The sequence below is a fragment of the Amaranthus tricolor genome, chromosome 5 (genome assembly GCF_026212465.1).
Source record: "Amaranthus tricolor cultivar Red isolate AtriRed21 chromosome 5, ASM2621246v1, whole genome shotgun sequence".
NCBI lineage: Eukaryota > Viridiplantae > Streptophyta > Magnoliopsida > Caryophyllales > Amaranthaceae > Amaranthus > Amaranthus tricolor.
The window spans coordinates 13,651,745-13,666,428 of NC_080051.1; the positions used below are offsets into that span (position 1 = coordinate 13,651,745).

General features: G+C 35.4%; 1 protein-coding gene across 4 annotated transcripts in view; it reads left to right on the forward strand.

The window, feature by feature from the left end:
- Window positions 1-10,096, forward strand: part of LOC130814260 (vacuolar cation/proton exchanger 3-like) — a 10,432-nt gene extending 336 nt beyond the window's left edge. Inside the window, exons 2-12 of one of the 4 annotated variants that reach the window (XM_057680351.1) lie at window positions 6,365-6,649; window positions 6,813-6,880; window positions 6,998-7,026; window positions 7,115-7,311; window positions 7,409-7,627; window positions 8,279-8,401; window positions 8,512-8,628; window positions 8,728-8,781; window positions 8,872-8,988; window positions 9,525-9,615; window positions 9,704-10,096. In XM_057680351.1, the coding sequence (XP_057536334.1) occupies window positions 6,365-6,649; window positions 6,813-6,880; window positions 6,998-7,026; window positions 7,115-7,311; window positions 7,409-7,627; window positions 8,279-8,401; window positions 8,512-8,628; window positions 8,728-8,781; window positions 8,872-8,988; window positions 9,525-9,615; window positions 9,704-9,762 (1,359 nt within the window). In that variant the 3' untranslated portion in view covers window positions 9,763-10,096. The remainder of the gene's footprint in view (window positions 1-6,364; window positions 6,650-6,812; window positions 6,881-6,997; window positions 7,027-7,114; window positions 7,312-7,408; window positions 7,628-8,278; window positions 8,402-8,511; window positions 8,629-8,727; window positions 8,782-8,871; window positions 8,989-9,524; window positions 9,616-9,703) is intronic. The other 3 variants (XM_057680352.1, XM_057680353.1, XM_057680354.1) reach the window with 3 other exon arrangements.
- The last annotated feature ends 4,588 nt before the right edge of the window (window positions 10,097-14,684 follow it).

Genomic DNA, 14,684 nt, shown 5'->3' on the forward strand with positions numbered 1-14,684 from the left:
CTTATGTTTGTAACGGATAGAATTACAAGTTATTTCAAGTAACAGTAGCAAAATTTTTGGGGAAAAAGAAGAACTGAATAATGGAGTAATATAATATCAGTTTCTGCCCATGAATTAAATTATATGTTACTTTTTTTGATTTGCAGTTAATATAGATTATAATGTATAATTATTGACCCGTTTAAACTTTGATTTAACATTAACATTTTGGAATAAGGTAAGAAAAAAATACGAGTTATTATTATTATTATTATTATTATTATTATTATTATTATTATTATTATTATTATTGTTATTGTTATTGTTATTGTAATTTGTCAAACGACACAAAACAAAAAACTTTACAAACAGGGTATAAAACCAGATATCCAGGGTTCTCCCTATCAATTGCATCATTGTGAAAGTGGGGCCCACCATCTAGGAAGAGTTTCCCCACCTCACTCTTTATGTGTATGGGAGATGTCAGGATATCTCAAAAAAACCCATAGACGGTGTTACAAGAATTTGCCTTTAACAAAAGGAACAAGCAAAACAACAAGTTAAGCCAACAAGCAAAAAGGCTCAACTATAGGTTCCTCAACTAGAGTGCAGTGGCCCCATTTGGAGATAGAGAGGCGAATCTGATTTTGGAGTCAGCTTTGATAGTGTACCCTCCCTAATGTCATTACCTTCTTCTGCCATACCGCATCGTTTCTTACTCTCCAGATAGTATATACAAGGTTGCAGAAGATTGCAGCTATGAGTCACGATTTTGCCTTGGGTAAGCGGCGTTTTCGAAGTATATCTTTCATGTTCCCAATGTTCCAGTTTACGCCCATCCAATTTGTAAGTGCTTTCATACATTGAACGCTGAATTTGCACTTGAAGAAGAGGTGCTCAATCGTTTCGGTTTGCGTTCCACAAATGGGGTACAAATCATCATCCACCACACCCATGCTTTTGAGTCGATAGTTTTGTTTTGAATCTTTCATGGTAAGCGAGCCAAACCACAAAGCGCCTTCTTGGAATGACAGTTCGGTTCCACACTGTGGTAGCCCAACATACTTTATCTGTGGTCCCCATTAGATCTCTGTACACGACATCGATGGAGTATTTCGGGCTTTTCATCCAGTCCCTTAGAGTCTCCTTCACCCCACATAGTTTTTTGAGCACCCAGCTCGTAGTGATAGGGAGCATTGAAAAGGTCCCATCTGCCACCTTTCATATGCACCTCATGTACCCATTTTACCCATAGGGAGTCCTGCATTGTGCTGATTTGCCAGGCTATTTTTCCTACAACTGCTAAGTTCCATATTTGCAAGTTTCAGATTCCGAGCCCTTCCTCCTTTTCAGGCCTGCAAACCTTCTCGCAATTCACATTCCCTGGTGCTCTGTTGTCAGTTTCCCCGTACCAAAGGTATGAGCGACACACAATATTGATCTGGTTTATGACTCTTTTGGGAAGAATAACAGTCAGACTCCAGTACTTGGTGATGCTCATGAGGATTGAGTTGACCAGCTAAAGTCTGGCTGTATAGGAGACATTCTTGGCAAAACATGAACGAATCCGACTAGTCATCTTATCCACTAGGTATTCACAATCAGCAGTTGTATACCGTTTGGATGTGAGGGGCATGCCTAGGTATTTTACAGGTAGGCTCTCAAAAGTAAAGTCTAAGGTGTTGGCTGCATGCATCCTGAAGTTATCATTGACCCCTGCAAGGTAGATGCCTAATTTAGTGTAATTGGCTTCGAGGCCCGAACTTGAGGAGAAAAGCTGCACCCCTTGGCAGAGGGTCTGAATTGATTGCGTATCTCCTTTACAAAACAACATCAAGTCATCCGCGAACACTAAGTGGTTTAGTTTCAATTTGGAGTATCTAGGGTGGAACTTGAAATCCTTAGCTTCACCTGCTGCTTTGAGAATCCTCGAAAGGTATTCCATGCCTATGACAAAAAGTAGGGAAGACATGGGGTCACCTTGCCTAACTCCACATTTAGCCTTGAAGGGTTCTAGGGGGTTACCATTCATGATTAGGGAGTATTGGGAGGAGGAAACACAAGTCATAACTCTCTTTACAAATCGGGTAGGGATGTTGAGAGCAGTCATCATGTCCTTTAGGAAGTCCTAGTTCAGAGTATCATAAGCTTTCCAAAGATCCATTTTAATGAGGTAACTAGGCATGTAGCTTCGTCTTCCATAGTGCTTTACTACATCTTGGCACAGGAGGATATTGTGAAAAATGTTGTGACCTTCCACAAACGCGCCTTGATTAGGGCTGATGATGGCCCCTGGGACTAGCTTCAGTCTACTGCATATGAGCTTGGTGATGCATTTGTAGATGACATTACAGCATGAGAAAGGTCGGTAGTCCCCTGGGCCTTTTGGGTACTGTGTCTTTGGGATTAGAGTGATTGTCGTCACGTTCTAGGCCTTTGGGAGGACCTTAGAATCAAAGAACTCAAGGATTGCTCTGGTTACGTTCGTACCTACCATTGGCCAAGAAGCTTTGTAGAAGCCACGATTAAACCCATCTATGCCGGGGGCTTTATCCTCAGGGATGCTCTATAGGGACTTTTTGATTTCTACCTCAGAGAATTACAAGGACAGAAGGTTTTGTTGGGCTGCTGTGAGGACTGGACCTTTGTGGACAATATTAAGAGATTTGTGTAATATTTTCGAAAAATCTCTTGGATCCTAGCTTGGTCACTGATTGTCTCCGAACCCATGTGAAGCACATTGATGGTGTTTTCTCTATGTTTGTGATTGATAGATTGATGAAAGAACCTAGTGTTTTCATCTCCCATGGCATGTTTTGGCCTTTTGCCGTAGAGCCGAATCTCGATCCTCTTTTGCCTTCTGAAGAAGATTTGTCATTTTACATTCAAGGTTAATAAAATGAACATTAGTTGGGTTAGCATGTACCTCCTATTGGGCTTTTAGAAGGTTGTTCTCTGCTAGGATCACTGCTGTCTGCTTATCCTTCTTGAATTTCAGGTTGCACATAGCTTGGATAAGGTTGAGTTTCTGAATGATTTGGTGACTCTTGAGGCCTTGGATAGGGGTGTTCCATATGTCTTGGATTACCCCCAAAAATTCCTCTCGTTTGCCCCAATGGTTGAAGAACTTGAATGAACAAGTCCTTCTGTGTTGCTTAAAGAAGTGGAATAACATCGGTGTATGATCAAAGTCCCCCTCCGGGAGGAAAGCAGCTTCAACTGTGGGGAAGGTGGTTTCCCAAGAGTGGTTGCCCATAACTCGATCAATTTTGCTTAAAACTCGCGCAGGAACCTCTTGCTTATTGGTCCAGGTAAAGAATCTCCCGGTGCTTTTCAAGTCATGTATCTCACATGTCTCCATACATCTCCTTAAAGGATTCAGTTCACTGTTGTGGGGTCTTTGGCCTATTCTTTCATTTATATTGGCTATGCAGTTGAACTCACCCATAAGGAGCCACGGGCCTACAATTCTTAATGCTCTCAAGCTAAGTGAAGAGGTCTTCTCTCCCTTTCTTATCGCTAGCACCATAGACAAAGGAGTAAGAAAATTTATCGCCATTTAGCGGGTTCACATACACGAATTACCTGACTGCTACAATTTCGGATATCCATACTTATCTCATCACTTTTCCAAGCAACTATGATGCGTCCTCCTTTATGCCAATTCAGATTATGAGTGACACACCAAGCGGGACATAGTCTTTGATAAAGGGCACCTAATCCTTACCGCTTTACCTTGGTTTCGAGGAGACTAAAAAGGCTAATGTTGTGGTTAGCAATGAATCTCGCCATTTCCGTCTGTTTACTTACCTTGTTTAGCCCTCTCACATTCCAGGTTAGAATGCTATTCATTGTCATCGATGGGGTAAGCCCCCAGCGCTTTGATTGGAAGTTGTTGTAATTGAATCCACACAGGCATTGAAGATAGGCTATTCTTATCAGTTGACATTTCAGGTTTCCATGGTTTAATCACTAAGGGTTTATTGTCAAATAAAACTCCATTTAGCCTTATCCCTAGACTCGATAGATTTCATTCTAACCATGAAGACCCCCGTATCCACCATATCTACAGTATCAATATCAAGATCTTTCCAAATTCGTCTAACGAAACCGTCTATGACATGTAACGGTGGGTTAGCCCCAACCACAAAGCACACCACAGCAGATTCCCAATATTTAATTTCATCTTCAATGTCAGCTAATTCAATTTTAACAAACCTAGGTTTTAAAGCATTATTACCTTCATCACCCGTAGGTGAGGCAGTGGCAGTTTGAGTCTGAGTTGAGTCACTGCTCACTGCTGAGGGCTGGCCGGTTGTACCAGTAATGGCACCTCCATGGATGATGCTTGCCCAGCTGTGATGGGATTGCTCTAGACCCTTCTCTTGTTCGCTAGGTTTCAATAGGGATTTAGATCTGGAAGTAGCAGCTAAGTCGACAGACAACACCGACTGCTCCACCACCGGCTGCTCTATGGTCTGGGCTGCTGCCGTGCTTCCTTTTAGGGCCTCCGCCTTCCGTGGTCGGTCGGGTCCTTTCGCTTTGGCCGGTTCAACCATGCTTGGGAGCAGTAATGAACCAGAGGGGGGCGCTAGAGAGAGAATTGGGAGGTTTTGTATTTATTATTATTATTATTATTATTATTATTATTATTATTATTATTATTATTATTATTATTATTATTTCTATTATTATTATTTTACTTTGCTATATTTAAATTTACAGTGTCAAAGGCATTGATTTGTACCGGAAATGTTCAATTGTTTTTTTATTGTTAGTCCCAATTGAAATGTATGATTTGAACTTATTACCCATTGCTAGTTGTGATCTATTGTGGTTAGTTTTGGTTAAACCCGGTGAGTCTTGATGAATCCAAGTTAGACTTGGAGAATTAACAAAAGATTTTGGGATTTGAACTTGTTCAGGCCTCTTCTCTATATTCGTTAACAATCGAACTCAAATGAAATGAAATGAATTGAACTACATTAAACTCAATTGACCTGAATGAAATACTAAAATACGAGAGTAAACATGATGTGCTGAATAGAGGAATTTAACTGAACTAATCTTATTAATAACAACTCGTTTTGTATGACACCATTTCACCATGAGATGAACCCATAAAATTAGTCAATTGAACACTTTAATGGACTTATCTTCATGAAATCGTCTCATTTAAGAATTTGTATATTAATAATTATACAGAGCAAACCTAAAGTGTTACAGATAGGTTTATTATATCACAACAATTTTGCAAGTTACATCATCTATTTGGTGTTTATTAAGATGCCATGAGCAGGTAATTAAGTGAAAAGTAACCTAATATCTCTATTGGCAAAACTACTAATTAGTCCAAGCCAATACTGCAGTTACAATGACCAACTATGGCATTATTAAAGTGTGTTCTGTCTTACTCCAATTTATTAGATGTAGTTCTATAAGTGGTTAGAGACTAAGTTAGATTAATATGGGAGCACTTCTAATTTGGTTTGATGAACTCCTTTTGTGTGGAAACTGCCACTTTATTGTTTCAACTTGACACATTCAAGGATTTTAGACCTTCTTTTCCTCAACTTAAACATTAATTTTGTTGTAAAATTATTTCTAATTTGTGAAAATAAAACCTATGTTTCAATCTAACAATTCGCTTCAATTCCTACATTTCAGTAATAATATAGAAAAAAATATTAGGGCATCTTGGAAAACTACATATTGATCTCTGGCTCAATTAGAAAATTATGTTTTAATTTGTAAAATGTAGTTTAAATTCATAAAATTTGATTCACTTTAGTAGATTCTACAAAAAAGAATAAGGCCTTGAATTGATGTTGTTTACGTAACTCTTGTAATAGTTGTATACTTTTGTATTCTCTCTATTGTTTGACTCAGTTACAAGTATATTAAGAATTACAAGCATATGAACTTTTAATTTATTTGAAGTTGCAAATGAAGTTTATTAATAGGGATCAATTGAAAACATCTTTGTAGTTACGACTTACACTTTACAACGGTAAGGTTACGCACATCGGATCACCTAAACTTAGGTGGGAGTTACTTAATGACGTCGTGGTTATGAGATGTTGTTGCATTTAACTATTTTTAACTGATGGCAACAAATGTGTCAAATATGTTGAAAAACGTTGGATAGAGAATGTTAACATATGTATGCATTGAATATATAAGTTATGCAATAATGAATGATCTTAAGAGATTTTATATTGCTGGAAACTACCCAAAAACAGAAAAGTATCTGCAGGAAAGTTCCAGGAAACTTCAGTCTTGTCTTGACTCAGTTTGCTCATAATTCGTAACGCACTAATACTATCACAGTATTGGTAGACATTTTATTGAAAAGAATACTGGCCCTATATTTATGTAGTGTTAGTGTGTAGGGATAGTCAGAAAAATGGGTTCCAATGAGGCATGGGAAGTAGAAAATGGAATCGTTATTGACTCAAGTGATGAGCCAAGACCAATTAAGACTGCACATAGGATATCTTCTTCTTCGCTTAGGAAAAAGTCTGATCGGTCCCTGGGATTGAACATCAGGCCTTTGTTGCTTAGGAGAATACTGATTAATCTTCAAGAGGTTATCCTTGGAACGAAGATTTCTATACTTTTTGTGACCATTCCATTCGCCATTGTCGCCAAATATCACAATTTTGGAAGAGTAAGTGGTAATTTCTTTGCTGATGGTGCGTAAAAGTTCAATTAATGTATAAACCAATCCATTGTACAATTTTTAAGCCTTTTGAGCCACGTAATCTTTTCGATTGATGTTAGATTCCGCTAATCTTTTTTTGATGCAAATTTGTGATTTTGTGTCTTAACAGCCTTGGGTCTTTGCTTTGAGTTTACTCGGATTAGCGCCTTTAGCAGAGAGAGTTAGTTTTCTTACTGAGTATGTTACTACTAAATTAGTGATTTTTCTGTCTTAATATGGTAAAAAAAGATATTCAGAAGTATAATGTGATTGACGTTTTTTATCCGTCTTATCTTTTTGCATGTCAAATGCAAGGCAAATCGCATACTATACCGGTCAAACAGGTACTTGTAATTTCATTTGTTGGCATTTACATTCTACATTATGTCATTTATTGTAGTGATCAAGTAATAAGATTTGGAGAATTCGCAGTTGGGGGACTGTTAAATGCAACTTGTGGGAATGCAACAGAACTTATAATTGCTATATTCGCGCTCTATCAGAGAAAGATTTCCGTGCTGAAGTACTCTCTTTTGGGATCAATTCTTTCAAACCTTCTTCTAGTTCTTGGTTCTTCTTTGTTTATTGGTGGCATTGCCAACCTTAGCAAGGCACAAAGATTCGATAGGGTATAGAAGCAATTCATCCTGCATACATTTAGTAATTGCATTGTAACAGTATTGATATTTTAGTTTTATGATTGTCTTGTTTTTGTTCTGATAACAGAATCAATCTGATGTGAATATACTTCTTCTCCTGCTTGGAGTTCTTTGCCATGCACTGCCATTATTTTCTCAGTATTCGAAAGCGACTACAGGGACGACATCTCCTGCCGATTCCATACTCTTGCTATCGAGAGTGAGTAGCATTGTCCTGCTTGTGGCTTATATTGCATATCTGTTTTTTCAGCTGAAGACCCATCAGCAGTTGTTTGATTCAGAAGAGGTGAGTTTGAATTTAGAATCACTGGACGATGTAATTTTTGTTTTCGGATAAGTGTACATTACAACAAAATTAACTTTTCGCGACATAAGATTTAGTGGCATTAAAAAATGTTACTGATTTATATTTTTAGTGTAATAATTTTTGGTTTTTATTTTAAAGTAGAGACATTCAAATTATGCCACCAAATATATTATATATCCACTAAAAGTAAATTATGTTGTAGTGATAATCTTTGTTAGCCATGATCTTTCATGTGAATTAAAGCTTTAGCATCGTTGTATTGTTGATTGTACTTTGTATTTGTGAGTTTGTTTCATTTTGATTGGTGATGTGGCATGTCTCTAACAATGTAACAGACATAAAAGGGGACAGCTGAAAGCTATCACCCTTTAATATTACTCCCCCAATCCTTATGAATTTGCATCGGGAAACAATTCACACAGATTAAGAGAATGGATGATGTTAAAAGAGGTAATAGATGTGCGCATAAGGACTAAAGAAAGCGGTAAGACACTTCTATAAAAGGAAATGTTGGTAAGTTAAAGGGACAGAGAAAAGTAGAAATTATGGCAAATTCATAGGGACAGTGGGAGTGCCTTTATCTGGTTGGTGCAATTTTAGATGCTTATCATTGAATGTGTACATACACAGGAACCTGATGAAGATGGCGAAAATGAAACAGCAGTGATCGGTTTTTGGAGTGCCTTTAGCTGGTTGGTGGGCATGACAGCAGTGATAGCTTTGCTCTCTGAATTTGTTGTGGGCACAATTGAGGTATAGTTGTGTAATCATACAAATAAAAAGGAATTTAATTCATACAATATCTTATATAGACATTTAATTACATGTAATCATCTTCTTAAACCCGAAATCTCGTGAAACAGGATGCTTCCAGTTCTTGGGGAATTCCAATTAGCTTTCTTAGCATAATTTTACTTCCTATAGTAGGGAATGCAGCAGAACATGCAGGCGCAGTCATATTTGGTTACAGGAATAAACTAGTATGAATCCAGAATTCCTCTTGAATATCATTGCTGTTGTATTTTTCAAGTATAATCTTACTTTAGCCGGGTATATTTGTGGCTGGATGTTATTAATAGGACATATCGCTTGGAGTTGCCTTGGGTTCTGCCACCCAAATTTCAATATTTGTGGTAAGACACGAACACTTTAGTACCACCATAATCTTTTTTCTTATCATTTCATGATTGGAAAAGATCCGTCCTAACAAAGTATTAATTCAGGTTCCTTTATGTGTGATCATCGCATGGATAATGCATATCAAGATGGACCTCAGCCTTAGTCTCTTGGAAACTAGTTGTTTCGCTCTCTCAGTATTCGTTACCGCCTTTACTTTGCAGGTTTGTTATTGAATTACACATTGATTCTTATCTATCAACGATAAATCATTACTGAGAACCGACTTCTAAATCCAATCCCTACGTGTTTGAATTTGGAACAAAGTCATTTACATATCATCCCTGTGGTCTCTTGATAAATTTGGGCTTGTACACAAGACCCACACAAAAGGAGAGTTGACTGCACAAACCTGATGAGGTTTCTAAAACCAATTGGTATTATATAGTAGCCCATCTAGTATATATGTTAGTCAATCTCTCTCTAATGTTTTGTCGTGTGATCACATGTAGGCTATTTTCTAACATCTCTTGCATCAATCACAGTGATATCGTGCGTATATGTAGGGATTTTGTGAGTTAATCTAAAATAGTAATAAGAAGAGTGATTTCCAAATAAAGATATTTGCGATTGACGTTCAATCTTGGGGGGGTTACTGGTCAGGGATCAATTAGAAGTTGTTATAATCATCCAATCGCAACATATCTGTTTTCGGTTTAAACGCTTTTGCTTAAACTCCAACATTGTTTCTATCGAACAGGACGGATCATCGCATTACATGAAAGGAGGCGTTCTTCTGCTTGCATACATGATTATAGCAGCGAGTTTTTTGATACTTCCATCGACAACAGGTAAATTCACAAATAATGGATAAGCGACCATATTAAAAACCCGATCAAGAACTGACATGTTCATTGTTCTCTATAAAATGCGTGCTAGATGAAGCAAATCTGATCGGAGCAGGATTTCAATCATCAATTGGATTTTTCGCGGCATAATTAGTGAGATGTGTGAAATAAAAGATGATTATCCTTGTAAATTTTATAATTCTTTGAAATTGAATACCAAATCTGAGCAAGTTTCTTGTGTAGATATTTTATGTTTCCCAACGAAATGTAAGCTGCTAAAGCTTGTTTTATTTGATAATGTAATGTAAGATGAAGGGAATCAAATGAGTATGATTATGAAGTTGCTCTTTGTGGAGTTGTAGTTGTAGTCGTAGTTGTAGTTGTAGTCTGTAGGGTATCCAAATATAATGTAAGATTTGTTTAAGATACTTGTACATTATTTTTATTTAAATAAATACAAAAACAAAAAACATTGCATTCTAAATAGGAGAGATTTATTTGTTTAAGATACTTGTATATTATTTGTATATTCTTTTATTAATTCTCAATTAAAACACAAATAGTTACTGCTACGTAATAAATTTCCAATTTTTTTTTGTTGAAAAATCCAATTAAATGGTTAGAGAAAGTTATTTTTGAACATTTGAATATTTGATAATTACATGACACCAATTATAAAATACTCCACCACAATTTATTGTGCTAATATCAGAACTAAATTTATTATCAGAACTAAATTTATTATGGTATACTATAATAATGCTGTAATTTATTTTATAAATAACGTTAGATATATTAGACTAATTAACGAATAAAAAAGGAATGATTTTGTTCTAACAATGTTCAGAATATTCTTAAAAAAACTATAAATAACGCAATTAACACAAATTAATAATGCATTAACAGCCCAATTAGTAGTAATGGACATAATTTTTAGTTTAAATTTTCATGATATGTATCTTGTCATTTTCATGGTAATGAAAATTTGATCATAAAAAAAATTTTGTTCACGACCTTATGCCACATGCTCAAATGCTAATACATTAGAACATATTTTGTGATTTAGATCGTTGAAGGAGAATAAGTATGACCATCAAATTTCTCATGAGATATTCCTACCAAAACTACACTAACTTTCCATTACCATTCTTACCATTTAGTAACAATTGCCAATAGTTCTAGAAATAATCTTCATTCCAACAATATATTCTCTTAGTCATACCCAATTAAATGCAAGTATTTATACTGATCAACAACTTTTGTATGAGATTGTCTCAACATGAAACAAGCATGTATAATTAGCTCATTTATCTAAGTGATCACTTTTAATTTATAAGTGATCACTTTAAAACTATTGTTATGGATAACATTTATTTATTTTACGTTTATTGTTAGATTACTAAAATACCCTATTATCCAAATTGCAATCAACTGCCACGTAGACAGTCTGTCTACCCTAACTACCTCACCAAGTAATATCATGAAAACCCTAATCTAATAACACCAACCTCTATGGGCCATAATGCCCATGACTCCCACTACTCCTTAGTAACTTATTTTTACCCTAAGCTAACATTTACCTATGGTTACTCTGCAAAAATATACAACCAATCCACAGATTACCCCATTATTCAAATACACACTCATTTCTCCATATTTCATCTTACTATTCATTAATATTGTTCTTATTCTGTTATCATTTATTTCTTGATTTATTTTCTGGTCTGATTTGAGCGTATGAGGGGTTTTTCAGAAAACCACCCCAGTAAAATTAATGTTATATTGCAAAATTGAAAGCATTTCAGGTATATTAGAAAATTTCCCCAACAACTCTTCACAACTAGGTATTCTAAGTGTCTTTTGTACTTCTAAGTTCACTACAAAAATATTTGGTGCCGCATGTGGGGATAATTCTCAAAAACATTTAACTCGAACGAAAATCCATGGTTCCCAAAAGAAACCCTACCAATACTACTACTATGCATAGGACTGATGCGGAAAGTTCTACGAGTCGGAACCAAACCCACCCAAACCCATAAACCTTCTACCCTTAAATTGGCTTATCATATTTGTTACTCTATCCTTATGGTAATTACTAGTTGTTCAAGTAGATTTTAGGTTTTCCCTCTAAAAGGGTATTCCCTTAAATTAAATATTTCTAGTTCTAATGTTGATTATTTTTTGATGTATAGGTTCAAAGGAATTAAATTTTTTATTGTTTCCATATATATGGAGAAAATTCAGTAACTAAATAATGTTTATACTATACAGTTTTATCTGCACATTATCATATTAAGAACTATAAGTGCATTACAACTAACTAGAACAATCTATTATTCCTGTGATGAAGTACTCTTCATGTAGTATCGTTCTGCGCGTGGGTTGTGTGATTGCGTGAGCATGAGTTTTAGGCTAGTGAATATTGGCTAGAGCGATCTAGATTGAGTGTCTTTGACTTTTCACTTTCTAGAAAACAACTTTTCTATTTCCAAACTATTATAGCTTACTGAAATTATTTTTGCTAATTTCATTGATGTATTTCAATGGAGTTGATACGTACACTTGAATTAATATTTGTGTCAACATTTGTATTTTGTTTTTCTTTTAATTTTTTTTGTATTTACATGTGAATTATAATATGCTATTTTTTTCTGTAGGTAAAGGACTTTTAAACTCTAAAAGCCGAAGCTGTTTTACAAGGAAGATGATGAAATAGTGATTAGGTTTTTTACATAGAACTATATATATTTCTTTAAATACTTTTGACAAAGGATGAATAAAAGATTTGTTACCACTAAAACAACATTACTAGTTGAATCTCTCTGCAAATAGTATATAATTTTTTTTAAGAGTCTAATTATGTGAATGATTTATAGCCACGTGTTTTGCATGTCTTTTCCCACGGGTTATTGTATGTGACAAAAGAATATGATTAACCACATATTAATTTATGTGGCAGAAGAATATGATTAACCATGAGTAAATGCATGTGGCAGAATAATATAATTAGAACCGGATAAATGCATGTGGCAGAATAATATAATTAGAACCGGATAAATGCATGTGGCAGAATAATATAATTAGAACCGGATAAATGCATGTGGCAGAATAATATAATTAGAATTAGATAAATGCATCTGGCAGAAGAATATAATTAGCCACGCGACATGCCTGTGGCAGAAGAATATAATTAGCCACAGGATCTTCCGAGGCATAAAAAAGAGTTTATGTCACAACCATGTTTTTCCCGTGGCAATAATCTAGCCACGATCACTTGTGCCACAGTGGTCTCTAACTTGAATTCTCATGGCTATGTAGCATATCCATGGGAAATTCTTACTTGTGCCACGACTTGAACTGTGGCACAAGTAGGGATGGTCATGGGTCCAGGACCCTGTTGGACCCGTTTCGGACCCGCCCCTTTTTTAAGGGTCTGGGTCTAAATTTTTGAGACCCATCGGATCCGGATCCAAAAAATATTTGACAGGTCCGGGTCCGGGTCCGGGTCCGGGTCCTAAGGTGAAGACCCGAACCCGGAACCGAACCCTAAACTTTTAAATTTTATATTATGAATTTCTAATTTTTAAATTCTAATATTAATTTTTTTATTATTAATATATAATAATATAATGTCTTGGGCCCTTGATCAGTTGATTACTTGATTTACTTGATTGTCTTCTCAAGTTCTCATTCTCAATCCAGTAACCCTAAGTCCCTAATTTTTTTCTCATTCACTTGATTCACTATGTTTCTCATTTAGTCTTTTATATTTGGTTTTTAATTATGTATTTAGACAAGTGTATGTTTTAGTAATTATTTTGTATTTGAATTTTATGGACTCGAACAAGTGTTTGTAATACGATAATATGTTGCTCACAAAAATACAAAAAGACTCGCAAAAAGTACAATTTTGACAAATTAAAGAGGCTTTGTATAAGACCCATTAAGGACCCATTAAGGACTCTAGACCCGTCAGATTCGTGGGGTCTGGGTCTGTGTCTGGGTTTGAAAATTTTGGACCCTAAGGGTCCGGGTCCGGGTCTGGCCAGACCTGCCCCATGACCATCCCTAGGCACAAGTGATGATTTGTAGTAGTGACACTAGCATAGGATGGTGAATGTAGTCTCATTAATCGTAAACCACCTTAAATCTTTTGTTTTATTATTTACATTAGTTTTCTATGCTTTAAATCATCTTATTACGTGCATATGGTCTTTTATCGTTAGCGTACCGTACCTTCAAGCCATAATCTTAATCTTCCTTAGGCACTTTTAGGCTTTATTTCTTCTCCCATTAGACCTCTCTAATAATTGGTATTAGAGTTAAAGATTTGATTGATGATTATTTTGGTGTTTCTTGGTATTTTGGATTGTGTTCAACCGTCCACAATGAACAAAGACTTTGGTGAATTAAACTTCTGTTTTTCAGCAAGTTAAGGTGAAGCAAGATTTTGTTTGGTGTTTAAAAGGTTGTTGAAGGTGAATGGAAACTTAAGGTGAGAAGGTGCATTTTAAACACTCATACTTTTAGCTCTTAATAAGAAAGGTATTGCGACATAATTGGAGAAAAGTCAAGAGGTTAGCTGGATTGCTCTTGATGTACATATAATGTCTCCATTTTGAATACTCTAAATGAGGTTTTTTTTTTTTTTTTTTGAAGTTGGTAAGATTTTTTTTTTCTATATTTCATAATCATTGAATTTGTTTTCTTAAATGGTTTCAAATTTTTTTTCAATGAATTTGTTCTTTGCCATATTTTCTTTTGAAAGTTTTGGGTTAAAATCATTGTTTTCCATTGAGATAAGTTGTGAAGTAAGCTCTTTTTTCTTTTTTTCTTTTTTTTTTTGTGAATCTTGAATAAAGATTTTGTCTTTCATTATTATCACATAAGTTTTCCATTTTGTTAATTAGCTAAGGTGTGCTTGTAAGACATAAGATAAATGGATTTAGTCTTATTAGTGCAAAATTTGAACTCGAGTCATGACTTGGTAGTTAAATCTTTTAGTGGCCATATTTTGATGTCTGATTACAAGTCTAAGACTAATTTTGCCAAACTAAATATATTTTGCAAAA